Source organism: Fusarium coffeatum (assembly GCF_003316985.1).
Source record: "Fusarium coffeatum strain FIESC_28 chromosome Unknown BRIP53273_contig_40, whole genome shotgun sequence".
NCBI lineage: Eukaryota > Fungi > Ascomycota > Sordariomycetes > Hypocreales > Nectriaceae > Fusarium > Fusarium coffeatum.
Genome location: NW_022157837.1, coordinates 202,620 through 229,856, shown reverse-complemented (window position 1 = coordinate 229,856; position 27,237 = coordinate 202,620). Strand labels below are relative to the sequence as shown.

Below are 27,237 nucleotides of genomic sequence, written 5' to 3'. Positions count from 1 at the left end.
AAAGTGCTTAATGGCGGATAGTAACCAGCTGAACAACAAACAGGAGAGGAAGAACATCATGGCATCTACCTTTCGGCTAACCCCAATCCAAACCCTAAACCTAGTAGATATATACATTTGAAGGAAACTCTTCTACATGCTGACTCAAACACTTCCAGCAGATGGAAGTAGGACATACCGTGATCCTGGTGATGTTGCCTTGAGCTCTCTCTGCGTACTGACTCAGATACGCTGTCGTTGCCAGCCGAGCTAGCCAATTTCCGTTTGCTCGTACCACGACATTACCAGCATGACAGTCTCGGAGTTCATCCCAGCTTTCTATGGACGTCATGTAAGCATCTGGAGGCTCTGAGTCCAAGTGATCGCACAGGCTGCGAGACCCTAGCCGATAGATCGCTGAACTGTTAAGCGCAGGAATCACGTCAACATCGCCAATCCATTTCCCTCCTTCTCGAATCGATATAACACATTCCATAAGAGTCATCTGTACATCTTGACTGCCCCTGTAACTATAACCCTCCAAAGGTCGCTCCCAGTTGGTGAATGAGAGATGCATGGATGTGTTGCGGAAGAGGTCTACAGCCGCCCCGTCGAACTTCTGCGCCTTGGCAACCCTCCAGAACGTGTTGTCTGGGGGAGGTAACTCAGGTTCTTCGACAGAGAAGAACATTACAAACCCCGGTTTACCTATATTACCCAGGATGCGTGTGAATGCGCTTTTATTGCCAACCGTTAGCGGGTCGCAGAGCAGCTTTGGTGGTCAGTTGGCATAATAAAAACCTGAAATATGGAAGGTTGTGGAGTACCTGTTTAGGAACAAACATGGAATTGCCCATAGATATGCCAATAATGTTGCCAGGAATCTTGGTAGGTAGAATATCGTGACCGGCTACGAGATATGAGAAGATCGAAATGGTCCGGAGGGAGCCCGATCGTGGATCGTGAAGGGACGGTTGCTCGTTGCTAAGCAACTCGGACATACAATTGGCATCTATCCATGGCTTACTGAGAGTATCAAGCTGGATGACCGGCTCTGATATTGTTCGAAAACCATCGTTATGGGCCACAGCAAGACTTCTCAATGTCTCTGTAACACCATCATGTGCTTGAAGCAGACATTGTTCAGGCGTTAGCAGATCATACTCAAGACACCACAGTAGATCTACATAGGTAATTGACGGGCTATTAGTATGCGGAAGTTGTTGGTCTCGAAAGATATAGATTGCGGCCAGCTCCGGCTTTCCATACCACAACTGGAGATCGCACTCAGCAGAGCGCTTGGGGTTGAGGGTACACGTGAGGTGTGGCGCAGGGGATGGAGAGTACAAAAAGTAGTCGGTGTTCTCAAGGACCGTGTCTTTGGTAATTACCGTATCAATCATGAGAGGGTGTATCCATCGAGTATGTGAGGCATTGTGCTTTTTAGCCAATGCAGCCTGATCTTGTATGGAGCTGTCGGAAGAGTGGCCGAAGACCGTGGCGAAACTGAAAACCTTGTGATCCCTGTCAACTTGGTCGGCATATTGAATGATACAGGTGTGCTTTTGCAATTCTTCCGACTTAGCGGCCATACGCCGTAGGAACTCAATCCTCCCATCTGCATGTTGAATAGACTGTAATAGGATATCAACTTGGGTGAGGCCGAAGAAAGGTCGAATGAAACCTTGGGTCATCCGGTTGATATAGGTGCGGCGAGGAATGAACTGAGTCCGGTTTCTCCCGAGATTAATGAACGGTAGTAATGTCTCCTTGTCGTAGGGAAGCTTTCTCGCTGCCTCAGATAATAAGCGCAAGCCTTCCACAGTTTGGCTAAGTCTCCCCAACAACGGAACAGGTTTCTGACTTGGAAGACGATGTGAGGGATCTCCTGGAATAAGGCTGATGATTTTAATAGCTCCCATAGTGGCAGTGTCATCTGTTGGGACACCCCATCGGGATAAGATGCAACCAAGAGTGATGAGTAGCAGATCATTGAAGGAGATCAAATTGGGATCTGACTTGAAGGTCCCATGTCTTTTGACAGGCTGGCCGTACGATCTCAAATGTGCCAGTGATAAGGACCATGTAACACCACTGAGAGGCGTCGTAGCCGACGGCGAACAGCCAAGTGAAAGGACACCTCCTGGAGCTACAAGCGGGTCATTCATGCAGACCTGGACATTCCTGATTCCAAACACATGAATGTCGGGATAGATATGCCAGGCAGCAAGACCAAGAATTGCCGAGCCGTCTTGAACTTCCTGAGGAACGCCTGAGACAAGCCTCTCCATAGTTCTCAGCGTTTTCTCCCAGGTTTTGACAACACTATAATAAACCATGGTATCTGGGCCCAATGTAAGATTGACATTCTTCAGGATGAGTCGAAGCTGTGTTTGTTTGTTCACCATTGTGGAATCGGCTGTTTGAAGCCATGCACGGGCGCTTGCGTCCCATTCCGCAATCTGAGATCTCGAGAGACCCTGTTGAACTGCTGCAGCGACGGTAGAAAAGGGTATGTCCTCTTCTTGTTCCCAACTCTTCGCGATCGCTTTTCGTCGCTCATCTGCTAGCTCGATCCATATGGATATAGCCTCTGTGGCATTAAACATCAACGCCAGTACACATGCCAGAAGATGAACATGGATTGCGCCATTCATTCTTCCACGCGAAGATGTAGCAGCAGCCCAGATGGATGTTGCATCGATACCGGCGTAAGAGCCAAACATAGATGTCGAATACTCCTCTATCTCTCGACTGTGAGCTTTCTTTGAAATTTCCGAGGCCCTTTCACCATATGCTCGGATAAGGTTGGGAGTGTCCGGGCAAATTCCATCAAAGAGGGCTGCCAGACGACGGGCGGTGACGTGGCTGGTGCCTGCTTCGGCATTTTCCTTGCGACTTTCAGAAAGAAGCTCTCCTATGGGACGATATTCTTCGGGAGCCTCATACTTTACAAGACAAAAGTCGAAATTGATGTTAGCTGCGGCGACAGTGACTTCGCTTGTAGCTAGCAAGGGCAGCCTGAAGCTTTCCAATCGACATGATACAGTATACTTTGGGGACAGAAGAGCATGAGATTGTAGATACAGTAAAACTCGACTTGCTGGTGGTACGGAAGATGAAAGAGCAGGCGTTTAGTACTTCTAGCACTAAGCATCAAGACAACAGAACGAAAAGCAACTAAAGGGTTGGGACAGTTGTGATCACACGGAACAACCAAGTCTGCCTTGCAAGGCGGCGCGGCGTAAGCCTGATCTGCCGATCATGAATGTGAGAGAGTGGTTATGTCACTTGACGGATTTTCATCTTTATCCTGCCTGTCAAATCAGCACTCACGTTTAAGAGTGCAGGACTGCATCATTCCAGCACTAGCGATACCTTTATGTCCTATTACCTGAATTACATATAACCGTAACATGTATATATATCTACATGAAATCGTGGACCCGCTGTTGTGATCAAACCAAGTAACAATGCTCTGATCGAACAATGCCAAGACTTATCATGTTGGGGGACGGTATCACCTCCCTTCCTCAGGCCCTATGCCATAATGCCACGTCAGATATGTGGCTTGAAACGGAAAAAAAAGTCGCTTAGTCAATGATCAACCCTCACGTCTCCTCTGAGCATGCCATTTGGTACTGCAAAATCGCGGATAGCTCCCTCAGGTCGACAGAGGCAATGCGCGATACAGCTGGCAAAAGGTATAGATGCATTACAATTACCGCAAGTTGAGACTCTAAGCAGGAATAGCTCAAAACCTTTGTGCAATGTAAGCTAAAAGACTGGCAGCTATACCTTGTTAGCTTTGTTTACTTTATGTATTACTATGTATAAAATAATTCATTGGCGCTTATTATAAAGCAAAAGATCAAGGTAAATTGTTCTCGGTGGCCCTTGGAATAGTAACAATGATTAGAAGGACCTCTCCTGCATTGGATGTCTTGATTGTAATGAGACGTGCGGTCTGAATGCGACGGGCTGTGGCGGTCGCCTGTGGTCAGTGAAGACTGCAGGCAAACGAGAAAAACGGCGCGCTCAGAATTCAAGAAACGTCGAGCAGAGACGCATACGCCTTATGCAATACAGAGCGATAACCAAAAATACATTAATTTCTATCCCGGCCTTTCTGACATCTGTGTCATCCCACTCAATGAATCTGGCACTCCCCCTGGAACGCCACTATAAGAATGAAGACTCAGCAGCCAAACAAAGTTATGCAGCGCGCCTTTATACAGAACACACAGATCCGCCGTAAGAGGAAATGCGCTGTAAAATGTTGGATGTTTGCAGAATTACATTAGTCACCTGGAAATGCGGTTGGCGATGAATTGGGCTTGGCGGCCGACGTGGGAGGCCGACCATGGCGCGTCATGGAAAGTGGTGTTGGTGACAAACAACGGTGACTATAAGAAGAGAGGGGTCAGCAACTGTTCAGTACCAGTTTCCTGCTCCTTTACCTTCCGATCTTGCTCCTCCGTATCTGCATCCCCAGCCTGCAACAAAGCTGCGCAATGAGTTCAAGCTATCCAAAGTCGTAAGCGGCCTGTCCCAGTTGATGGAATACATCTAATGACTGTGATGCAGCGTATATGGAGACGATATCTACAAGGTGTTCTTCCGAGATGGAGAATACTCATGGGTGCACTCCCTAGTCCTCAAACCCCACCACGAGCTCGACAAACGAGGCTATGGCAACCCAGATGAGCCCTGGCCTTGGTGTATTGACCTGAAGGAATTCGAGCATAACACCGGCCACGCCATCATTCATTACTTATACACAGGTACCTACCAGTGCCTCGCGAACGCGGAATGCCCACCGGAGGATTCGGATCAAAACAGCCTCGCAGAAGGGCTCCTGACCTGTATCGCCGCTGAATCTCTTGGATTATTGGGACTCCACGCTCTAGGAGTGGAAGAGGTGGCGGAACTGGGCGACAAAATGAGTCTGCCCGCAATCTTTGAAACAATGGAAGACTCGGATATCGCGCTTGGTCTGGTACCAGCCTTTGATACATATCTGCAAAACCGCATGACCGATGCCAAGTTTGGTGCGCCAGGACAGGCCATAGAGGACGTTCTTGCCCGTCTCGCCTCTGCGAAATCCCTCGGCACGTTGGCCCTTAGGGCAATGGTATTGCAGCACAAACGCAGAACCGAAGACGAAGTAAAAACCCATCCTGAAGAAGTTGAACAGGATGACGCCAAGACAGATGACCAGCCATCTTTGCCAGAACCGGAGATCCCACCTGCCTTACAGGCATTAGAAGCGAAAATCCAGCTTCTGCAAGAGAAGAAGTGGAAGCGCGGAGGAAGACTCCTCAGGGCAGATCGCGAGAGGTTGGAATTTCTCCAAATGGCTGCTAATGACATCCGTTGCAAAGAACTCGATAAGGCCGTCGGCGGAGTGAAGACGTCCGACGGCCCTTTATCCGAACAACCAAGTCTCGATGAGGCAAAGAAGGCAGGGGCCCTACAGGAGAAACCCACAGGGTGTTTCAAGTTCACGGATGATGGAGTTGGTAAGTCAATGTGTCTTTCTGATGGAGAGGGTTGCTAAGCTTTGGTAGGGCTGTGACACTGATCATGTCGTAGTCGCCAAGTCCAAGGGCAAACGTACGGTAGAGGCGTGGTTGGGTCGTGATACCGATTCCAGCCACTCACCTCTTCCCGGCCCAGACGAAAGTTCGTCGGACTGGACAGTATCAATGACGCAGATGACGCCCAGTTCAAAGGGTGGTTCTTGGGATGTATTGGAGAGCGGATCAGAGGATTAGATTCGTTATCAAGGTTGCCTGTGTGTAGTTTGACCTACGCTGATTTGTTGTTTTGGTAAACTCTGTCGTTATCGGTAATTGAGCTCCCTGTTATTCAGAATATTCTGTCCCTTTCTGTCCAGTGAACTTCATCCCCTTGTCCTTCGAGAAACCTAAACAGATTTATACTCCTGTGCAGACAAATGTTAACAGGATCAGTTATGTCCCATTATTTGCTTTAGAAGAATTCTCTCTTGCCGTGAATTCCTTGACATCTTTACGTCCCACAAACTTCTCTTTCTCCATCCTGCCATCAACGCTGACAAACCTGGCATCGCGGCATTATTAATCATCAACAACCAGTATAAAATAACTACATCATGCCTTCAGATGACAAGAAACCCACCATACCCGCGTATGTACTCCTTTTTCCCCAAGAAGGCATGCAATACTGACGTTCTCCAAGCTCGTACGGCGATGACGTCTGCAGGATCTTCTTCCAAAGTCAAGGCCCCTGCCTAATCTCTCGCAAAGCCCTTGCAAAATGCCCGGCCATCGCATCCCGCCTGACCTCCAAATCCTTCTTCTCCAACTCCCTTGACAGCGTCAACATCGAAGAGATCCCCCACGATGTCGGCGCCGTGGTAATCCACTTCTTGCGGTCAAGGCGATACCGAGCGCTGACCTTCGACGTCGAATCTGAAGAAGAACGAACACGTCTTGAGCTCAGAACCGCTTTTCGGGTTTATGCGGCTGCTGTTGATTTGGAGTTAATTGCCCTCAAGAATGTTGCCCAGAATGTTATGTCGGATCTCGAGAACCTGATGGATTTGAAGACTGTTGCGATCGTGTTGAAGGAGACTGGGTTGCACTTGGAGGAATGGCCTTGCTTGTTGATGCATATCTACTCGTTTATTCAAGCTTCGAAGGGCGTTGCCTCGAGTGAGGATATGACGTGGATTATTTCCGAGCACGGGTTTCCAGACAGCGTCAATGTTGACTCGTTCCAGTCTTCGCTCGTGTCTAAGGGATCGCCTTGGAAGAAGGAAGAAGAAAAAAGCCCGAAGGCTCAACCGACCAGAGACATAGCCGAACCGAGGGCAAAGACTTGGTCCCCCTCCACCTCCAGCGAAACCAAACCAAAGTTGAAGTCCAGCAAGACTTGGGCAAACATCTTTCCAAAGGATTTTTCGATGTGGAGGCTTGGTAGAGACAAGACTCGAGCTGAGGCGCCAGAGGAAACCATCGTTGAACAGAGGCCGATAGACGAGATCATGGAACCGCCTCAGGGTCTTTCGGAAGTTGCGATGGCATACGTCAAGCACCTGTCGCTATCCATTGTAGGACAGGAATGTGAGGCAGGAGATATTGCTCTCCAGAGCACAATTACAACTCCTCCACCAGGTAAGCAATGTTTTGCATTGTGATAGCTATCAATACTAACAAACATCCAGTGAAAGACCTACAATAATGAGTCCATATTCATTACTCAGCAGCTAGTAACACGATATCCCCACCAAAGATCATGTCGTTCCACCGTGATAACCGCCCGCTAATCGAGATCGGCGTATCCACTAACTTGACAATTTGAGACACTACCAACACCAATGGAACTCTACAGCGGCATGGACCGAGGTAGCTATCAAACTCTCTCTACACCGCTAATCCCATCGCGGATCGAAGCTCCGACCATTGACGTGATGGGACGGTGATCCCGATGGGTCCCAGTTTACCTTACCAAGAATGACGAGAACGTTCGACGTCACAGACTCCAATTGTGTAAATATCGAGCTTTCCCATTATCGACCTTGAATTTCCATCTTTACTTTTTAACAATCCCATTTTTTACAATATCTCAAAATGCCTTCAAACAACGCTGCATGGCTCGTTGCCGCAAAGACGTCACCACTCGAAGTTAAATCAGCCCCTCTCCCTGAAGTCAAAGACGGCCACATCCTCATCAAGAACTCAGCTGTCGCGATTAACCCCGTCGACATCGCAAACCAACATGTCGGAATCTTCATCTCTGAGGAGCAATACCCTGTTATCCTCGGTGAAGATGTCGCGGGTGTTGTAGAGGCTGTTGGCTCTGATGTCACCGCTTTCAAGGCTGGCGATAGAGTTCTCGGTTACGCGACCTCGCTGGCTAGCAAAGATAATGCGAATAGTGCTTTCCAGGAGTATACGGCTATTCGCGCCGATTGTGCTTCCAAGATTCCTGAGGGATTGTCGTTTGAGCAGGCTGCTGTTCTACCTCTGTCCCTCGCCACAGCGGGCTGGGCTTTGTTTGGCGATTCTACGCTCGGAATGAAGTTCCCTGCTGCGAACGCCGAGTCTACTGGAGAGACAGTTCTTATTTGGGGCGGTTCATCCAGCGTTGGTGGATCAGCCATCCAACTCGCCAAAGCAGCTGGTTACGAGGTCATCAGTACCGCTTCAGCCAAAAACCACGAATACGTCAAAAGCCTTGGCGCCGACCACGTCTTCGAATACAACTCCCCCCACGTTACAAAAGACATTTCCTCCCTCCTGACCAGCAAGAAGCTGGCTGGTGCATTGGAAGCAAGCGGCAACGAAGAAGCCATGAACAGCGCATCCCAATCAATTGCTCACGGCGACGGTCTGCGCAAAGTAATCTGCGTGCGCGGTCCTCAATCGCAGGTCCCTGAAGTTAAGGCGCAGCCCATTATGTCGACGAGTATCATCGGTACGCCTGTTGCGAAGGCTGTGTTTGGAGATTATGTTCCTGCTGCGCTTGAGAGTGGCAAGTTTAAGGCTGTTCCGGAAGCGGAGGTTGTTGGAAAGGGATTGGAGAGTGTGCAGTTGGGTATCAATGCTTTGGCCAAGGGTGTTTCTGCTAAGAAGATTGTTGTTTCTCTATAGATTAAAAGTATAATCTTATAGAAGTAATAAAGCGAGACTATGCAAAGACAGATACTTCGTCAGCAGACTACAATTCAGTGGCGGTTTGGGTTAACCCTGGAGGCAGCTTCTCTTCTACCCACCATCAGGAAGTGGTTTTGACGGGAATAAAATGTCATGATACCCCTCACTGGTACATATTCATATTTCGAGAGTTTCTATTGGCTACGCACCCCTGTCTTTAATTCAGCCTGCTGGTCAGCCCAAGACACTCAGCCGCACTCAACACGCGATAAATACCTCGATTCTTGTCCGTTTCAAAATAGCTTTTACGATACTTCACCTTCAGTCATGGAGACTATCGAATGCTCAGACGGCGATACCCGCACCGAAAAAGAAATCATCGTCAAGTTAATCGTTGCTCATTTCACAGCTATTGTTGCTTTCTGCAACTTCCAATCTCTTCGCAACGAAAAACTAGACACCGTCGAACCACTCCTATTTCTTCTATCACCGCTGCTAGTAATAGTCCAAACGGGCCTCGGAATTGTCATAATTATCATCTCATTTTTCACGGATCTTGCTGTATCGCCTAAGCTATATCTCGACCATCTTGCAACTGTTTCCCGACGATGGACCGCTCTATTCGGAACCAAGTCTCGTGATACACCTACTGGCTCCCGCTTGGGACGAGCTTGGATAAGGCTTGGAAGAACACTAGCCATCTTTGCAACCCTCTTCCAATTCGCAGCTACGATATTTCTCTATCGGCGCCGAAAAGAGCTACACGGCTCGGAGGCACTTACAATAGTCGACCATCGAACCTTTGAACTATCTGTCGGCGGCGCCGCTGTTTCCGTTTTATCACTTGCTCTCATCCTCAAGTTCCCTGGTTTCGGGCGAACACCAGAAACCCCGTATACACCGGAGATTGAAGCAGATACAGATACAAAGATCCTCTTCTGCCGCGGCGACTCACGACGCTGTCCTAGCTGGTATCAGATCCTCTACGCTACAGATATTGGTTCAGGAACCTCGGCTGCGACGTGGCTAGCTTGCGTTTCGTCTTCAACTTACAAAGGCGAATCCCTTCTTCTCTCATACGTATCCAAGGTCTATTCTGGAATTTACAAAGACGCCTCCCACACACTTTCACTCGACGTCTCAATGCCGATATTTTACCTCTTGGTTGCAGCCTTCTTTGGTGTCTTTTTTACTTTTTCGCATTTATGCAAAGATTCGGGCTTCTCTAAGAGACTGAGCAATAGCCTCTGGGTGCTGATACCAGCTCTTCTCATCCTGGTAGTCGCTATAGTTGCCTTTATGTGCATGGTCATACTCATGGTGGTGCCTATATCTCTTTATCTGGTCCCTTCTGTTCTTAGCGGTCCTGGATGTATTTTCACGATGAAGGGCTTGGAGATTCGCGATGTATTTTCTCAGCCGCCCTTTGAAGTGTCGACAAACAGGACTGATTGCCTTTTGCTTTGGAAGGATCCAGCGGCGGATTATTTGTGGTCGCTTGTATAACTACAACAAAGACATTTCTTTTTCTTAATAAATGTCGGCAATAAATATATTAAGATATAATCAAAGATGCTGGAGAACTCAAAATGTCTTCAGTCGTACGAACCCCCTACTCTCAACTAGAGTCATGCCTTGACGGGCTCATTCTCACTGGCAATGGAAGTCTTGGTCTGGATATGTGAAGCTTCAATCGCGACCTCATCACCAAAAAGTGCCGAAATCTCCTCCAGAGTGAGCCCCTTGGTCTCAGGGAAGTACAATATAAAGATAATCGCACAAATGATGGTGAATGCCATCATAATCAGATAGAATTTCCAACCGATAGTCTGGAATGCGGTAGGTGCAGCTTCCAGTAATGTCAACGATCCGACAAAGAGACCAGCGCACGAGACAGCGAAGCCCTTTCCTCGTAGATGTGTAGGCCAAATCTCGGATCCATAAACGTATGTGGATGCATCCATACAGGTGGCATAGAAAGTCAGATGGAGATACAGGAAGAAGACACCAGCAGAGTTGCCGCCTGTGTTGTTTGTACCGCCATACAAGGCGACCATGATGCTGACACCAAGAAGGGACACGGCACAGCCAAAGAGCCCAGTGACCATGAGCCACCTGCGGCCAACATAGTCGAGGAGTACGGCGTTGATGGCGTTGCAAACAAGACCTTCAGTAAGCCACCCAGCAGACAGTGCCAAACTAGCCGCAGGACCGTGACCTAAAGCAGCATACAGAGAAGGACCGTAGTTGTTGATGACAGTAGTTCCGCTAAGCTGGCCCGCAAGAAGGGTGGTGAAGCCGATAAAGGCTCTCTTGCGATAGTGGGGAACGGTAAATAAAGATGACCAGGACGAAGGGAGGCTGCGTTCCAGTTCAACCTGGGCCCGAATCTGGGCGAACTGAACATTGGCTTCGTGACTGCTGGGGTCGTCCGAGTCTCTGTAAATGCGCTTGAGGATGGTTTCCGCTCTCTCATGCTGATCATGCTCTACCAGCCAACGAGGAGACTCTGGGATGAAGTAGACACCGCAAGCGAGGATCAACGGAGGGAGGCACTGGATGGCCAGAGGTGGCCTCCACTGTGCTCCATCTGCGTTCACATAGAAGAACCCGAAACCAACCCAGGCAGATGATGAGTAGCCGAGCAGGATTGAAACACCATGGAGACCCACGAGCAGTCCTCGGGCGTGTGAAGGAGCAACCTCGGTTTGCCAAAGGGGAACAATCATGACTAGACCACCGACGGCAAGGCCTGTGATAAATCTAGCCACCAGATACATAGCTAAATGCACTGACCCTGCTTGGAGTCCACCGCCGATAACAGCGAGGACACTGGCGAGGAACATAGCCTTGCATCGTCCGAATTTGTCTGCGAGACCTCCAAAGGTCAATGTGCCGATGAGACCTCCTCCCTGGAACAAACCATTGATGGCTCCGATTAACGCTGGTGCATTCTTGGCTGTGTCGAGGCCGAAGTAGCTTAGGAAGGAAGGTTGGCCTAGTGTGGAGCCGATGATGGCGGAGCAGTAACCATATGTGATACTTCCAAAGGTAGCAAAAGCGATGATCTGGCGATGTTGTGATCAGCAGAGCAACGTTGATAGAGGGAATGCGGATACATACTAGAACATTGTAGCCGATGAGCGGCTTCCCACGAAATTTGATTTGAGCCATAGGTAGAATCTGTTGTTCTGTCGAGAACTGAGTTGAACAGAAAGCAACTGCGATGACGAGAAGGGCATGATTGGTTATTTAAGGAGAAAGATAGCACCAGAGTATTGAATCTTAGCTGGAATAACTTGATACGGTGATCAAATGGCAGTTGTGGAAGAGTCTCAGTATAGTTCAAGGGACTAGCCCAGATAAGAGTGCGTTAGCGTCTGGATAATGCTTAACCGGACAGGGCGGGGAGGATGATAAACAAAAGGCAGCGATAGCTTAGACGCCGCGCTCACTTTGACGACGCTAATCTGCGGGGATGAAGCTTATCTAGCTCACATGTCTAAGCTTGCAAAATGGAAACGCCTCGTTATTGATGATATGGTGGGTAATGCCTATCCGACTCTTTCAGATACGTCAACTTCCATCATCAAGGGAAACTCGGTTCGAGAAAGCCGCGTTATCGATCCCTTACCATGGTTTCGGTAGGATGCAGGCGGCAATGCACGGCATCCACCAACTACTCTGGTCTCTAAATAGGATAACTAGACGATATACTCTCCAGGGTATGTCAGTTGGATCAGGCAGTACACGTTGGAGAGAAGCATGCGAGAAACAGGGACTGCAACGAGGATACCTACGCTGCGCGATTGGCTTAACAACAACAAATATACATGTATGAATATATACGGCTCACAACTTTTGTAGTTGAGCTGTCACGTGCAATTGGCTGTCGTTTGTTCATTAGCCAGATATATCAACCCCGCTTTGTGTCTATTACACTTCCCATTACCGTCACCATGAAATCTCAGGTGACAGCCTCTGGGAAACCTAGGCAACGCTCATCCCTAGCTTGTAACCTATGCCGAACAAAGCGAATCAAGGTAAGCTACCTCTAATCTTCATCTGATTGGATCGACCGCTGACATGATTTACCAGTGTGATGGTCAACGCCCCATCTGTACAACATGCATCACAAACGGCGAGCACTGTGAATACACAAGCCAGGATAGCAATAGAAAGTAAGAGAAACAACCCCCTTGACACATATAGCCGAGAGTACTTACCATTATTCCAGGCCCCCAAGTAAACGCTACGTTGAAGCACTCCAGCAACGTATAAGAAGCCTGGAGTCACAGCTTGAGAAATACCAAGGGGCGAATGCTTCTAAAGATGTTGACGAGTCGTCGCGTCTGGAGGAATCATGTGACAACTCAGAAGACGACTCCCTTTCTGACGTTCCCAACTCAACGCACCGATCACCAACGAGAGACATTAGTGACAGACTCGGTGCTCTCAACATTGGCGAAGATGGCCAGATCCACTACTTTGGCTCGCGGAGTAACTTCTCTCTACTCAAGAATAGCCCTGCTGCAAGCTCTACAGTGTCATCTCGTGAACTCGAGGAGCAGGCTGCACGTACACTCGACTGTCTAGGTCTGCGAGTAGAGGTATCCGATGAGCTGCGCGATCACCTCCTCGAACTGTTCTGGAGCTGGCAAAATACCTGGCAATATATCGTCGTCAAGCAGCCCTTTCTTGATGACCTTCTCATCAATCATACAGAGCAATATGCTACCCCATTGTTACTATCGGCTGTTCTTGCTCTTGCTTCACGATACTCAGACCGCGATGAGTTACGGTCAGATCCTCTTGATCCTAATACTGCGGGAAATGCGCTGGCTGAGCAGGCCAAGATGATTTTGTTCTATGAGAGCCAGGCACCCAAGGTCACTACCATTCAAGCAACGGCATTACTTTGTCTTCGTGAGATAGCTACGGATAAGGAAGCACTTGGGTGGTTGTATTGCGGTATGATTGTATGCTCCAATCTTGTAGTCATGCTAACAGCCATTTTCACAGGAATGGCAGCAAGGATGGCCTTTAACCTTGGACTGCATCTAGATCGTACCCATTGGTGCGAGACAGGCCATATTACCGAGCAAGCAGCTGAAGTTGGGGCAACTGTATGGTGGAGTTGCTACGTGCTAGACAAGTAAGCCTGAACCGGGCCCCTATGCCATGCCTAGATTGCTAATCTTCCAGATTATTCAACATTGGCCTTGGTCGGCCGTCGACTATACAAGAGAATGAGATATCAGCTGCCCTTCCTTCACTTGAACACAGCGCAGAGCATGAGCCTTGGTCTAATCAGCAAACATCCTTCCCGAAAGGTCATATAATTTCAAATGTCCGCGCCACGATTGAACTATTTCGCATCACGGGATCTCCCCTTGACGAGATGTATGTATAGCTCCAAAGCTCGGTGTGTAGATGCTAACAGTGTACTAGTTACCGCCCAAGTAGCCGGAGACTAAGAGCTCACACCCGAGATCTGGTAACAAAGACACATGTAGAACTGATGAAGTTTCAGACTAATCTACCGAGTTGCCTCCGACTTGTGCCGTCTCCTCTATCACCCACTCTGCCACATGTGTATCAGCTTCAGTGAGTCATTGAACCCATGTGAAAGAATTGGCGAATAACATATATAGTCTACAATATCATGTTGCTATCATTTTGTTACATCGGCCCTTTATTGGAGTGAGGGGTCATGCGTCAGATCCTGGAGGATTTCATCCTAGAGAAGGATCTACTCATCTCGTCGAATGCAGCCAGTCTGCTCAAATGATTAGTACAATCTTAAGATTGTACAAAAAACACTATACATTGGTAAGCGAGGAGGCTTCCAATCTGCCTTTTAACTCATACTGACCTTGATCAAGCGTCGGATACCCATATCATCCATCCACTGTGCTTTTACAGCCTCTATAATTCTGCTGCTCGAGGCAACCTCACCTGATCCGAAAAGTAAATCGCGGGCGATTGCTTCGTTGAACATTGTAGTTGAAGCATTGATCGATATGAGCACAGCGTGGGCTTGGAGTCAACGTGCACTCCAAGCAATCCAGAAACTGGCCCGAGAGTGGTCGGTGTGTGAAAGTGCATTGATGGCAGTAGGAATTGATGACACGGCACCTTCTGTTGAGGATGCACGGCCAGGTGAAACTTGGGACCCGAATACTGGTATCCCTATGTGGACACTCCAAGGTCTTGGGGGTTTTGATCTTGAAATTCCCTTTGTTGGCGTGGGGGGTGAGGGCCTTGAGTACGAGGATTGGATCGGGACACTTTTCCATGAAGCACAATTTTCGGGTGGAGGACATGATACATAGATCCATCACTAAGCTTCTGTCAAATGTAGATCATAGGTATTAATAGCGGACTATAGTCTTTAGAGAGTGGCCTGTGGGGTGAGGGATTAGACCACTTGGAGTACAGCAGAGCTTATCTCGACAATGGCAATCTCTCATGTTCTAGCCAGTAGATAGGCCTCCACCAGATAATGGGCAATTGAGTTTCGCTAGCCGCCATCTCATGTTACTCACGCGGCGTTTGTAGTCGATATCCGGCAATAATCAAATCTCCACACCCTCTGGATAATGCTTACCCGAGACGTAATTACACACCTACCTACCACATACCTCCGGATCTTCTTATCTGTGTGGTCTGCACTTTGCGGGGTAGCGCCATGTGGTAGGTTAGGATGACTGGGAAATGCCTATCCGAGATAATGAAGCCCTCAAGTCTAAGGCCATGAAGCCACACCACGTGGATTCAGGCTTAAAGATAGCCGTCAGAGTGATGCACAAACTCTATATAAACATGTCTTGGGCAATCCTATTTATTACACTGGTCTCATTATCATTCCCATTAGCTGTTCATCGTTGCATCATTCACAATGTCCATCCGTCAATGGAAAGCAGCCATTTGCCAGTCTGAGCCATGCTGGTTCGACAAGGCAGCCGGCATTAAAAAGTCAATCAAGCTTATCAACGAAGCCAGCCAGAATGATGCCTCCCTGATTGCCTTCTCCGAGGTCTGGATCCCAGGCTACCCCAATTTTCTCTGGTCCGGAACTTACAGAGAGAACATACCCCTGGTGCAAAAGTACATGGCAAACAGCATGTCTGCTCATGGGGACGAGATGCTGCAGATCCGACAGGCTGCTGCCGCTGCAAAGATGTATGTATCTTTTGGCTTCAGTGAGCGTGTCGGGGCGTCGCTGTATCTCGCCCAGGTTCTCATTGGACCTGATGGAAACATCTTACTTCATCGTCGGAAGACTAAGCCTACACATGTTGAGAGAACCATATTTGGTGATTCTACTGGGGACTCTCTCACCACTGTTGTGGCCACCCCTTTGGGAAGAATTGGCATGCTTAATTGCTGGGGTAAGTCACACGTTCCGTAGTCCATGCCCACCTGTCCGTGCTAACCTCAGCTTTTAGAACACCTGCAACCTCTTCTCAAGTACCACACATACTGCCAAGGAGAACAAGTTCATATTGCTGCATGGCCGTTCAACGCCAAGTGGACGCCCAACGCAGTCGAACCATACTCAGTCTTCTCCGAGGCCAACGAGGTCACAGCTAGTCGCATGTATGCCCTTGAGGGTGCTGTCTATGTCCTAGTCACCAATCAGCCACTCTCAGCAGAAGGTGCCAGGCTCAACAGTCAAGGTCAGGGTAATGCGGATAAAGATGGCTTCATGCTCGCCGGCGGCGGAGGTCGTGCATCGGTCTTCGGGCCAGACGGAAGACAACTTACCGAACCCACTGATCCAAACTACGACGGTCTAATTTACTGCGACATCGATCTTGATCAGATTGACTATGCCAAGACCTTGACGGATTGTGTTGGACATTACTCCAGGCCTGATTTGCTGCGCTTGGTGGTCGATGATCAGCCCAAGAACTATGTTGTTCGCGTATCGGATGAACCTACAAATACTCCCTACCATACGGGAACGAGCAGCGAGACACTTCTTTCTGCACATAGAACGTTGGATGTACTGCTTGCTGAGAAGGCCAAGTCAGCTCGCGAGGACAACGGCTTTGCTGACAAGGTAAACAAGGCAAACGGGGCAGACGGAAAGACCCAGGAGACAAACGGAGTTCAGATATAATGACTATCACTTCTATTCTAGCACAGAACTCAAGCAATGATATCACATGACATATTTAACTTCCCCAACTCGGAGTACAGCTCAACACATGTTCTATGTCTATCGTTATAGATGATCCTGTGAAAAACAAAATCGCTTTCTCACCAAATTGTTATTCAGTGACGGCTTGGTTTAGGTGGGCAGTCTAAGAGGCAGCTTCTGTCCAGCATTGTGTGGCTTCAACTCAGCACGGTATTCTCGGCCCGGCACTACCGTTCCACTTCCACCTCGGGTACATCCACCAAGCATTTCCCCACACTCACACAAACTGAACGTCACATCATACCCATCTTTCATCTCCAGACTTAACAAACAACTAAAACTTCGACAATGACAGAAGAAAAGAGACAAGAAACAATTGCACTTATTGGATTGGGCACAATAGGCATTTCCTTTGCTGCTCTCCATCTCCGCTATTCAAATGCCAATGTCAGACTCTTCGACGTTCGGAGTGATCTGAAAGAACATATTGAAAGCATCCTCCCAGTCTATCTTGACTCTACCAAGAAGGAGAACAATGACAAAGATCTCTCTGTTCAACAACTACTTTCCGTTGGACGAATTGTGCCGTGCTCTTCCATTGAAGAAGCTGTCTCGAATGCAACTATAGTTCAAGAACAAGGACCCGATAGTATCGATTTCAAAAAGTCAACTTGGGTTGAAGTCATCAAATATGCACCTTCTGATGCTCATCTATGGAGTTCGACATCTGGAATCCAGGCTTCGAAACAGGTGGAGGATCTGGAGAACAAGAGTAGGGTTCTCGTGGTCCATCCATTCAACCCAGTAAGCAAGCAAATACCTCACTCCTCACAACATTTTACTAATTTGTCCAAAGCCCCATATAATGCCGCTAATCGAAGTTGTTCCTTCTCCTCATACAGCACCCGAGAGAACAGACTTCGCAATTCACTATTTCAAAACCCTCAATTCCGGCCATCGCCCGGTGAAAATCAACAAAGAAACTCAAGGCTTCGTCGGTAATCGCCTAGCATTCGCCTTATTCCGCGAAGCATGCCACCTGGTCTCAGAAGACGTCGTCTCAGTGCAAGACTTAGACACCATCGTCGAAGCAAGCATAGCACCGAGATGGGCTGTAGCAGGTCCATTCAAGACGTATAACAGCGCTGGCGGGACAGGTGGTATCTCGGCCTTCTTGAGAAATCTGGCTGATACCATGGAGGCGTGCTGGGATGATGGAGGGAAAGTTAGCTTCAAGGGGATACGTGAGAATGAGGAAGGGGAGAACTGGACGGATAAGATTTGCGAGGAGACGGACCAGATCTATGGAAAACCGACTGCCAAGTCCTTGGCTGAGCGTGATCGGAACTTACAGAAGGTTATAGCCGCTCAGCCTGACGAGGCTTAGCAGATTCCCATGATTGATGCTTGATTCTAAGCTTGTTGACCCTGGATCTTGTTTTCAGCCTATGTTACCCTTGTCAGGCTCAGCCACAGAAACGCGCACCTGGACCAGAGTTCCAAGGCGATGACAGATAATGGGGTGATTAATACAGGGTGCCTCGCCATTCCTTCTGTTTAATTTTTTCCTTCGAGGAGAGGAGTTGTAAATCTATAACCTGGGTGACAGAGATCGAATGGACGGCTCGAGTTTGCTTGATTGAACGCAGGTTACTTGGGTACCTCCAAGGATACACCGCAAACCAATTCACATGAGCATGTAGGTGGACTTTACGAACACACATTTGTTCTTACGAGTCACAATATTAATAATGAACGTAGCGCAAATCCCATTCGATATATACATCACATTACCTCGCATCAACTGGATATATCCAATCGAAACCCATCAAGCCATGTCAGACACACCAAATCGCGACGACACAGGCCTCGGTACTATGTTCATTACTATCGTTGTCGTCGTCCCAGTTATCTTTGTCCTGTTGACAACATGCGGCTGTTGCTATTTCTGGCGTAATCGAAACACAAAACGTCGAAAAGCAGCACTCAGGGCTAAAGGACCCCAACCGCCAGCCTACAGCAGGACACCCCCCATCAAGTTACCAGTATACCTACCCAAGAAACCAGACCAGGCTAGGACTGGGGAATGTGTTTAAGTAGGTTGGTATGTGTCTTTATTGATAGCATGACATGTCCGGGGAGTCTGGCATTATAAAATATAATATTTAATTGCTCATCAGAAGTGTAGTCAACGGTGAGGATTCCTAGGTAACCAAAACTATTTTACTCAAACTCCAGTTCTCAGCATCATTGGGGCATATATAATAGAAAAGATATTTGCGAATTACAGTTTTCCAGTTGTCAGACAATCGTCAACTCCGTTTCGGGGACTTTCAGTAACCGCAGCTTCAACTCCTTATTAGTCCCGACGGCCCAGGCCACGCACGTATTGAAAATTCCAACTCGTCTAAAGCTGCCAGTAGTATCATCGCGACACAGAACCAACCCCTCTACTGGGAAACAATTATCCTCCCTGGAAAGGTGTGGCATAGGATATTGACAGATCGGTAAAAGATAAAAGACCTCTGGCTCGATCTTGGGCCAGGAACTCAAATCCAGGGACGTGTCGACCTGTTGTGCAGGAAGAGCCGCACGGTCGAAGGCCATCGTATATCGATCCCAGCAGATGCTTAACTGTTTCATGATTCCGGCGGGATGATTTTCCCACTCTTTAATGCTTTGCGCAGTTCTTGCTTCGAAGTACAATTTTCTTTCAGAATTGGAATCACCATCTCTTATTGATACCACGAACGCATCACCGATCCTCTTGCGGTGCATTTCCACAAGCCGGCCCTTCAGAATCAACGCTCCATCAGCGAGCGCCCCAAACCGGCTACCGCCAGGTATATTAGGCACTGTCCAGACATGGATTACAGTAACTAAGCTCTCCCACTCGTCACGATAATCCTTTCCGCCGATTATTGTCTCAGCTTCGCATCCAGCCCAAGACCACGACGGGCCGATATACCCGACGTGTTCAGGATCCCACTTCCTTACTCCGGCTTTGTGGTTAGCCTTCCACATCAACGCCTCTGGTAGATCAGGTCCCCATAGACCTGCAAAGTACTCGTTCTCTCTCAGACCTCCATCAACACTGATCTTCTTTGCAATATCAGCAAGTGAAGCTAACCTGTCTTGAGGGAACGTGAGCGAAGTGTAAGAGTAGTGATCCACGAGACCCCGGAATCGGTGGCACCAATCCTTCTTTCCCATCTTAGTGTCGTCAATCCCTTCCATTGACGCATACCGGGCGTATTTGGTATGGGAATAGCCAATCCCTTTTTCTTCAATAATCCAGGGTGAGTAGTTCTGCAGCTCCGTGGCAGTCTCTCGCGTACACTCCCAATGTATCCTGTTTCTGCAAAAGTGGATGACCCGCGGGGCTAGAATGCGCTCTTGGAATACCCATGCCCGTTTGTTGACTGGCTCACAAACGATAATCTCCCTTGGTACACGTACCACCAAATAGTCCTTCTTTTCTTGAAGCATTTCATCTTGGGTCTTTTCTAGGGCAGGTTCTTTCCATTCACAAGGAAATAGCTCGTACAGACTGTGCTCCCGATTGAATATCATACCGTCGGCGCCAGACGATGCCGATGTGGCAGATAAGTTGGCTTCTGCTCCACTGAAGATCTGGTCCATTTGAGAAATCTCAATTGATTTCTCGGTCTCATCCTCTTGATTGATACATAGTGCATCAATCCATAAGTAACGATACCCCAAACATCTGGTAATCCATATTGCTTCTTTGAACACTTTTGCCTCAGGGCTTGAAAGATCGACAAGCGGGATTTGGCTTTCGTATATGTTGAGTAGCTTGTTCGGGAGTTTCATAGAAACTCCCGTACCCCAGCAATGACTCAAAGTTAAATACTTGGTGTCACTGGGGAGGTCCGCCGTCGAGAATAGCTTGACTTGAGGCAAAACATCAATCGACAAACTGTTGATATCGTCGACGGTGGTAGGGACGGCGGTCCTGGTTCCTGCTGGGCTCACGTCCAGAAGACGCATCGGAAGCGCAAAGTTTGAGGGGGTTCTGCATTCATCGTGTGATGAGATACATTCGTCTAGCCAGCCACGAATTGCAGTTACGGTTCTTGGACCCCATGTCGAGCTGCCCGCCTCGCCGCCTAAAGCCTTCAACTGGAGTACTGCAGTCAGAATACTTGTCAGTATAGATCTGTCAGTACCAAGAGGGTGTCACTACCTTCCTCATCTGTCATTGACTGACGTTGGAAGAAAACCCCACCAGACAGTTCTTTATATGTCGATCTCAAAAGCAGGTGAGCCCAGTCTTTTGAGTACCAATGCACGTACCACGTCATCTCTCCATGGTGGCTTATCTCGTCCAAAGCCTCCTTGTATAGATCAGGCTCAGGATTGAAATACGTGAGGGAGCAGAGGTCGCATGTACCTTCTGTCGCAGCTGTGATCCATCCCCGAAATCCGCCGGTGAACAGAGAGGAGTTATAATATTTATCACCAGAATCATTGATTCCCCCATCAGTGAAACGTTGATCAATGGCGCAAAGTATAACTTGACAATTGTAGCAAAGATGAGGCATTTTATGGTAAGGTATTACGGTCTCACAAATTGAGTAATGGAGTAAGATTTGCCGCCGTCTACCTACTTGGAGAAGGCGGCAGCCTGAAGAGCGGGCGACTATTTACCAATAAGAATCTGCATGGTTTGTAGCATAGCTATTGGTTAGACTGCCCGTGCAGAACTACATCCTGTAAAGAGTCGCGTTCAAGCCAATGAGTCTCGAGATAATTGCTTGACACATTCGTGATGAAACGACTTCCGGGTGAACAGATGCTTGGTGCTTGCTTATCTACTTGAGTTTTGAAAGGTTGGTTTTCAAGCTATACCATTTGAAACAATAGTGTAAACAATAATATGGCTACAATGTTAATGCTGATGAAAGTTTAAGACTAAAAGTATGCACGAAGTTGTATAAAGTTCATAGTTGTTCTTAACTATAATGTGTACAATAAAAGGTTCTGCCTCTCCAGATGTTGGCAGTTAAATCCTTCACTGCCTATGAGTGACGCGACTATGGGCTGAATTCTACACAAAGCGGTGAACAACAAGCGGTATAAATTCACCAATGCGTCGTCAATGCTTCAATTTTATGCTTTGTCCGGCCCAACAATTGCGCCGACCAAAATCCAGCCGTTGCAGTCGGAGACTTTTAAAGCAATAGTATGATGAAAGATCATAGGATTGAGATGCATGAACCTGTAGCAAGGGTTCTTCCTCGTACGGCCCGTACGGACAAGGCCATCTACCGTGCCGATCTCTCGCTATCTTCCATAGGAATTCCACGACGATCGGCTTACAAATTCAATCGCACGGTTCAACGACGTTATGGATCTCATTTTTTCTATCGCTTTGTCTAAAATAAGTAACTACTCCGTAGAACTAAAGCGAATGATTCGTGAACCGAGGTTTAAAACTCCGCAAGTGGAGCCTCGCGATACCGACACTGGTCTGCTCGTTAAGGCTTCGTAAGGGCCGTCTGAAAATTTGCAAGGATTGATTAGTCAAGAGCCTCTATATAAGAACATTATATCACCTGTTTTCTTGTCTCGGCATACTCATTGATACCCTTTTATACAAATTTACAAAGTTTGCATTATACATAATATTTCAATATGGCTCCTTCAAGATACGGTACCGAGGTCGTTGACCCTTCTCGCCTCCTAGAACCTCTCGAATATGTCTTTGCCGGCCAAAAGGCTCCCAACCGCTTCCTCAAGGCTGCCATGTCTGAGAAGCTTGCCACATGGGACGCCAACGATGTCTCAGCCCGAGGATACGTCACACCCGAGCTCCTCACCCTTTACAGAAACTGGGGTGCCGGTGGCTGGGGCTCTATTCTTACCAGCAACGTTATCATCGATGGAATGAACCTTGAAGCTCCCGGTAACCTTACCATTCCCGCCGAAGAGCCCTTCGAGGGTCGCCGTTTTGACGGTTTCAAGGAGTTGGCTACTGAGGCTAAGAAGGCCGGTAACTTGTTGATCGCTCAGGTCTCGCATGCTGGTCGTCAGGTCGAGGAGTGGATTCAACCCAACCCTATCAGTGCTTCTGACGTTCAGCTCGTCAGCAGCTCACCCGGAAAGACATACGGTGTTCCCCGACCTGCTACCAAGGAGGACATCGCCAATGTTATCAACGGCTTCGCCCACGCCGCCGAGTTCCTCGAGAAGGCTGGTTTCGACGGTATCGAGCTCCACGGCGCTCACGGTTACCTCCTCGCCCAGTTCCTCTCTCCGCGCACCAACAAGCGCACAGACGAGTACGGCGGCAGCCGCGAGAACCGCATGCGTCTCGTTCTCGAGGTCATCGCCGAGATCAAGCGTCGCGTGAGCCCCAAGTTCATCGTCGGTATCAAGGCCAACGCTGTTGAGTACACCCCTGGCGGTGTCGACGTCGAGGACGCCAAGGCTCTTGCTGTCGAGCTCGAGAAGGCCAAGGTCGACTTCCTTGAGCTTTCTGGTGGAAACTACGAAAAGTTTGCTTTCGCTCATATCAAGGAGGAGAACCGTAAGCGAGAGAACTACTTCCTTACTCAGGCTGAGGAGATCGTCAAGGCTCTTAAGCGTGAGATGAAGGTCTTCTCTACTGGTGGTTTCAAGACTGTCAAGGCTATGGTTGACTCCCTTGACATTATCGACGGTGTCGGTCTTGGTCGCGCCAGTGCTCAAGAGCCTCGATTCCCTGAGACTCTCAAGAAGGAGCAAATCACCGGAACTATGGAGCAGTGCTTCGACCACGACGACGTCCTCAAGCGATTTGCTGCTGCTGGTGTTCAGATCTGCCAGATTGCCAACGAGCAGGAGCCTGTTGATCTGAGCAAGCAGGAGAACACTGATAGCTTGTGGAACGATGTTATGCAGTACTATGCCAAGGCTGGTGCTGATACTGAGCATAAGCTTTACAAGTGGCCTGCTGTAACTCAGGTTGTTTACCCTTACGGTGCTCCTGAGCTGTAGATTTATATGTCAAGGATTGGATAGAAAAGAATTATGATATAGAAATGCGTTATGGATGATATAGAATAATGGTTACATTGACCAAATGAATTGAAACCAAATTCCCAAGATCATTGCCTCATTTAAAGTTTTGTTGAAGTCCGGCAATTTACCCTGGTGGAACTTCTGAGCTGGAGATTAAATGTGTCAAGGAATAGGTGAAAAAGGTTCATGACGTACAAATGTGTATTGAATGATAAATCAATGGTTACTTTTACCAAATAAATACAAATTGGTTTCTCGAAGGTATTAGTTCTTAATTAAAGTGTTGTTGAAGGTCAAAGGTAGTCGAGACAGAATGTTGAAATTCCAGCCTCCAGGGTTGATTTGCCTGCCGGGTTCACTTTCCATCACTCTTCACTTGAACAATTATCATGCGTCAGTGCTATATGCTCTGACTGTCACTTATGCACCGCTATGACTCGTCTCTCGCTCCCGTGCCCAAAGATAAGCTTCCCTCCAAGCTTAATCCCCAAGACATCGGCAGTTACATCAACAAGGGTCCAGGAACAGATTCCGCCCTTGTCTATCCTCTTTTCGTCCCTCTGTAACATAGCCGCCCAAGCTAAAAACGCCTTTCCGCTGTGCCCTTTTCATCTGACCACTCACAGCTAACCAGTGAGTTCAGCTGACAGGGGTCAAACCGTTATTTCGACCTTTCGTGTATGCAAGGATGAAATTAAAGCTGAAAACAACGAGACAAGATCGTCAAAAGATAATCGGTTGACTGGTGTGTTTTTCGGGTGTTGGCTTGGCGGCGCTTCAGAGTGACACTCGGACTTAGACCCTGGGTTGACTGTTGTTGGAGGGTTTGAGAATGATTTGTACAAAAAGGGTGCTTGGTCTCTTGGACTAGTAGTTTAGCAGTTCTAGGCGTGTCCACAAGGCTGATCCAGACCGTTGAATACGAAAAAGAAACGATGAAAAGCATCCTTTGGCTTATTTTTTGGAACTTGGGTACGCTAATCCTCTCAATATCCACATCCCTTGGTTTACTAACAACTCATCCTTAGGACTTATCGTCCTTTCAATCTGTGTACTAGCAGGATGTCGAAGCACGGCTGAGAAGAATTATGCTCTCGTCCAATGGCCACGATCAACCATCGGTCTCATCTGGGGTGAGGAGTGTGAGGAAGCCACGGCTGATATCATACCCGACTGGTACAAGTTCGGTGCTTCAGGTCAGAATCCAGTTCTTATAGCCTCGAATTTTAATTATTAACATATTTTTAGGAGTCTGTAGGGTCACAGATGGCGAGACATCTTGCAAGCGCAAATTCCCACCAACATTCAACCTCGCCCAAGCCGTCATCCAAGATCTCGACGCCGCAGACTCCTCATCAACACTCGAAAAGTGCAAAGAAGCAATCGACAAGCCCATAGATCATAAAACTCCCAAGACGCTTGGTGCAGTCCTGGTCGCCTTCCTCATCACATCAATCTTCATCAATCTATTCTCTGTGGCTATAGCAGCGGCAGAAGGTCACGCCTGGGCACTATGGACCAGTGGTATACTGGCCGTAGATATGTTACTCATATTCGGAAGTCTGATTTTAACCGTCGCTATGATGAATTATGAAGGTGGTGGGTATCTTACTGGTGTGCACGCGTCGGAGTTTTCAGATAGGGAGATGATGGGGATTGCGCTTTGGATGCTGCTTGCCATGCTTATTGGAAGGCTCTTTTCGAATCCTTGGTTGATTATTCTTTTTGTCTTCATTTTGGTTACCATCATCGTCGTTTCGCTGGTTCTCATCCGAACGAGGGGGTTCTTTTATGTCGTTCGGACGGTTGTGGTTTAGCAGAAATACCCTACATCAATGGACATAACGCCACTCCAATAGTCTCGCCAAAAGTGGCTTACAATCGCATTCTCAATCCCTTGACATTTCCATCCCAGCGCCCTTTCCAATAAACGCCACGAAAAATTAACCTCTTGCCACGTTCCTTGCATGCGCGTATGCTTAACTACTCACTAAACCACATATAGATAACACTTTTGCCCCTGGAATCAGGGACCAAAGCTTAGCAGCGAAATAAATCAGCCACAATTCCAGATCTCGCAGACGTGGCGTCGAGGAACCTCATGCCTTTGGTATAGTGCGATGGAGATGGGGAATTGAAACCAGCTGAGACATGTTCCAGATTCAATGCGATTGTTCGCTTGTTAGTCTAGACCAATATTTGCATCCTTGGGATGAGGGGAGGAGATATCGATGATGGATATGACTTTGCTGTATATAACCTGGGCTGGAGTCTCGCTCTTGAGGAAGGTAGGCGTCAATCATAGGTAGTCAACTTCTCATCTCTTTTCAACTCTCCTTTACAAAGTGCCCAGCACTTATTCTTCTACTGAAATCCCCACGCGGAAACACCGCAAGCATTCCTTTACACCCCCAACCATGTTATCTTTCACCATCATCATCACCTACCTGCTCGCCTCCGCAGCAGCAACAACTCCCCCCTCCTACTCAGGTTACTCCCGAGTCTGGTCCCAAGGCTTCCAGGGTTCCGCAAACACATACCCCGACACAAACGTCTGGCACATCATCCAGCGCGAAAAGAACTTCAACAATGAAGTCCAAGCCTACGTCAAGAACAAAAACAACATCCGCAAGACAGGCAAGAACTCTCTTGAGCTCATCCCCAGACGGTCTAATGGTCGTTGGACTTCTGCTAGAATCGAGAGCAAGTACACTCTGACCCCTAAGGCTGGGAAGATTACTCGTGTTGAAGCTCAGCTTAGACTGGGTGGTAACTCGGCTAGAAGCAAGAAGGGTATCTGGCCTGCGTTTTGGCTTCTTGGTGATTCTATCCGTAAGGGTGTGGAATGGCCCAAGTGCGGAGAGATTGATATCATGGAGAACATCAACGGCGAGAAGATCGGTTACGGTGCTGTTCACTGCGATAGATCCCCTGGTGGAATCTGCAACGAGCCCGGTGGTATCGCATCCAACATCGATCTCCCTGATAGCAACTACCACGTCTGGCGAGTCCAATTCGACCGTCGAAGCAGCAACTACCGATCCCAGAGCATCACCTGGTATCGAGATGGTAGAAGCTTCCATAGAGTGACCGGTGCTCAGATTGGAAACCCCAACACTTGGAAGACGCTCTGCCAGAGTCCCTTGTTCATTATCTTCAACGTCGCCGTCGGTGGAGACTGGGTAAGTCAGACCTTGAACCATTTGGGACAATTGTTAACAAGTGAATAGCCTGGCTGGCCCAACGGTAACACCAAGGATGGTATCGGTAACCACATGGAGATTGGCTACGTCGCTCACTACGTCTCAAAATAGACACAACAATCAGTTATTTCCTTATGTTTTAGATGTATGCTTAGGATACCAATAACAAACTTTGGCGTTAAAACATGTCTTGTCAGTCATATACCAAAATCTGACTATTGCCTATAAATGTCTCGCA

The 27,237-nt window shown here is 48.1% G+C and overlaps 13 protein-coding genes across 13 annotated transcripts; 10 read left to right on the top strand and 3 right to left on the bottom strand.

Moving 5' to 3' along the window:
* Positions 1-76: 76 nt before the first annotated feature.
* FIESC28_01750 (uncharacterized protein) lies at positions 77-3,337 on the bottom strand (the record flags this gene model as incomplete). Its single annotated transcript, XM_031155900.1, has 4 exons — positions 77-94; positions 179-751; positions 807-2,986; positions 3,316-3,337. 4 exons carry the CDS (start codon positions 3,335-3,337, stop codon positions 77-79), a joined length of 2,793 nt encoding a protein of 930 aa, XP_031020103.1.
* Positions 3,338-4,493: 1,156 nt separating this feature from the next.
* FIESC28_01749 (uncharacterized protein) lies at positions 4,494-5,756 on the top strand (the record flags this gene model as incomplete). The annotated part of the gene is made up of 3 exons (XM_031155899.1): positions 4,494-4,516; positions 4,567-5,501; positions 5,575-5,756. 3 exons carry the CDS (start codon positions 4,494-4,496, stop codon positions 5,754-5,756), a joined length of 1,140 nt encoding a protein of 379 aa, XP_031020102.1.
* Positions 5,757-6,115: 359 nt separating this feature from the next.
* On the top strand, positions 6,116-7,206 carry FIESC28_01748 (uncharacterized protein; the record flags this gene model as incomplete). The annotated part of the gene is made up of 3 exons (XM_031155898.1): positions 6,116-6,150; positions 6,202-7,139; positions 7,190-7,206. 3 exons carry the CDS (start codon positions 6,116-6,118, stop codon positions 7,204-7,206), a joined length of 990 nt encoding a protein of 329 aa, XP_031020101.1.
* Positions 7,207-7,595: 389 nt separating this feature from the next.
* Positions 7,596-8,618, top strand: FIESC28_01747 (uncharacterized protein; the record flags this gene model as incomplete). The annotated part of the gene is made up of 1 exon (XM_031155897.1): positions 7,596-8,618. The coding sequence occupies one exon, from the start codon at positions 7,596-7,598 to the stop codon at positions 8,616-8,618; it is 1,023 nt and encodes a 340-aa protein (XP_031020100.1).
* Positions 8,619-8,948: 330 nt separating this feature from the next.
* Positions 8,949-10,127, top strand: FIESC28_01746 (uncharacterized protein; the record flags this gene model as incomplete). Its single annotated transcript, XM_031155896.1, has 1 exon — positions 8,949-10,127. One exon carries the CDS (start codon positions 8,949-8,951, stop codon positions 10,125-10,127), a length of 1,179 nt encoding a protein of 392 aa, XP_031020099.1.
* A 122-nt stretch (positions 10,128-10,249) lies between these two features.
* FIESC28_01745 (uncharacterized protein) lies at positions 10,250-11,795 on the bottom strand (the record flags this gene model as incomplete). Its single annotated transcript, XM_031155895.1, has 2 exons — positions 10,250-11,689; positions 11,745-11,795. The coding sequence occupies 2 exons, from the start codon at positions 11,793-11,795 to the stop codon at positions 10,250-10,252; spliced, it is 1,491 nt and encodes a 496-aa protein (XP_031020098.1).
* Positions 11,796-12,580: 785 nt separating this feature from the next.
* On the top strand, positions 12,581-14,956 carry FIESC28_01744 (uncharacterized protein; the record flags this gene model as incomplete). Its single annotated transcript, XM_031155894.1, has 8 exons — positions 12,581-12,664; positions 12,720-12,802; positions 12,859-13,592; positions 13,644-13,776; positions 13,827-14,024; positions 14,073-14,228; positions 14,276-14,453; positions 14,507-14,956. 8 exons carry the CDS (start codon positions 12,581-12,583, stop codon positions 14,954-14,956), a joined length of 2,016 nt encoding a protein of 671 aa, XP_031020097.1.
* A 566-nt stretch (positions 14,957-15,522) lies between these two features.
* Positions 15,523-16,749, top strand: FIESC28_01743 (uncharacterized protein; the record flags this gene model as incomplete). The annotated part of the gene is made up of 2 exons (XM_031155893.1): positions 15,523-16,015; positions 16,073-16,749. 2 exons carry the CDS (start codon positions 15,523-15,525, stop codon positions 16,747-16,749), a joined length of 1,170 nt encoding a protein of 389 aa, XP_031020096.1.
* Positions 16,750-17,118: 369 nt separating this feature from the next.
* Positions 17,119-18,157, top strand: FIESC28_01742 (uncharacterized protein; the record flags this gene model as incomplete). The annotated part of the gene is made up of 2 exons (XM_031155892.1): positions 17,119-17,574; positions 17,627-18,157. 2 exons carry the CDS (start codon positions 17,119-17,121, stop codon positions 18,155-18,157), a joined length of 987 nt encoding a protein of 328 aa, XP_031020095.1.
* A 914-nt stretch (positions 18,158-19,071) lies between these two features.
* On the bottom strand, positions 19,072-21,335 carry FIESC28_01741 (uncharacterized protein; the record flags this gene model as incomplete). Its single annotated transcript, XM_031155891.1, has 2 exons — positions 19,072-20,935; positions 21,088-21,335. The coding sequence occupies 2 exons, from the start codon at positions 21,333-21,335 to the stop codon at positions 19,072-19,074; spliced, it is 2,112 nt and encodes a 703-aa protein (XP_031020094.1).
* A 1,093-nt stretch (positions 21,336-22,428) lies between these two features.
* Positions 22,429-23,772, top strand: FIESC28_01740 (uncharacterized protein; the record flags this gene model as incomplete). Its single annotated transcript, XM_031155890.1, has 1 exon — positions 22,429-23,772. The coding sequence occupies one exon, from the start codon at positions 22,429-22,431 to the stop codon at positions 23,770-23,772; it is 1,344 nt and encodes a 447-aa protein (XP_031020093.1).
* A 959-nt stretch (positions 23,773-24,731) lies between these two features.
* Positions 24,732-25,613, top strand: FIESC28_01739 (uncharacterized protein; the record flags this gene model as incomplete). The annotated part of the gene is made up of 3 exons (XM_031155889.1): positions 24,732-24,768; positions 24,825-24,992; positions 25,045-25,613. The coding sequence occupies 3 exons, from the start codon at positions 24,732-24,734 to the stop codon at positions 25,611-25,613; spliced, it is 774 nt and encodes a 257-aa protein (XP_031020092.1).
* A 600-nt stretch (positions 25,614-26,213) lies between these two features.
* FIESC28_01738 (uncharacterized protein) lies at positions 26,214-27,110 on the top strand (the record flags this gene model as incomplete). The annotated part of the gene is made up of 2 exons (XM_031155888.1): positions 26,214-26,978; positions 27,027-27,110. The coding sequence occupies 2 exons, from the start codon at positions 26,214-26,216 to the stop codon at positions 27,108-27,110; spliced, it is 849 nt and encodes a 282-aa protein (XP_031020091.1).
* Between the last annotated feature and the right edge of the window lie 127 nt (positions 27,111-27,237).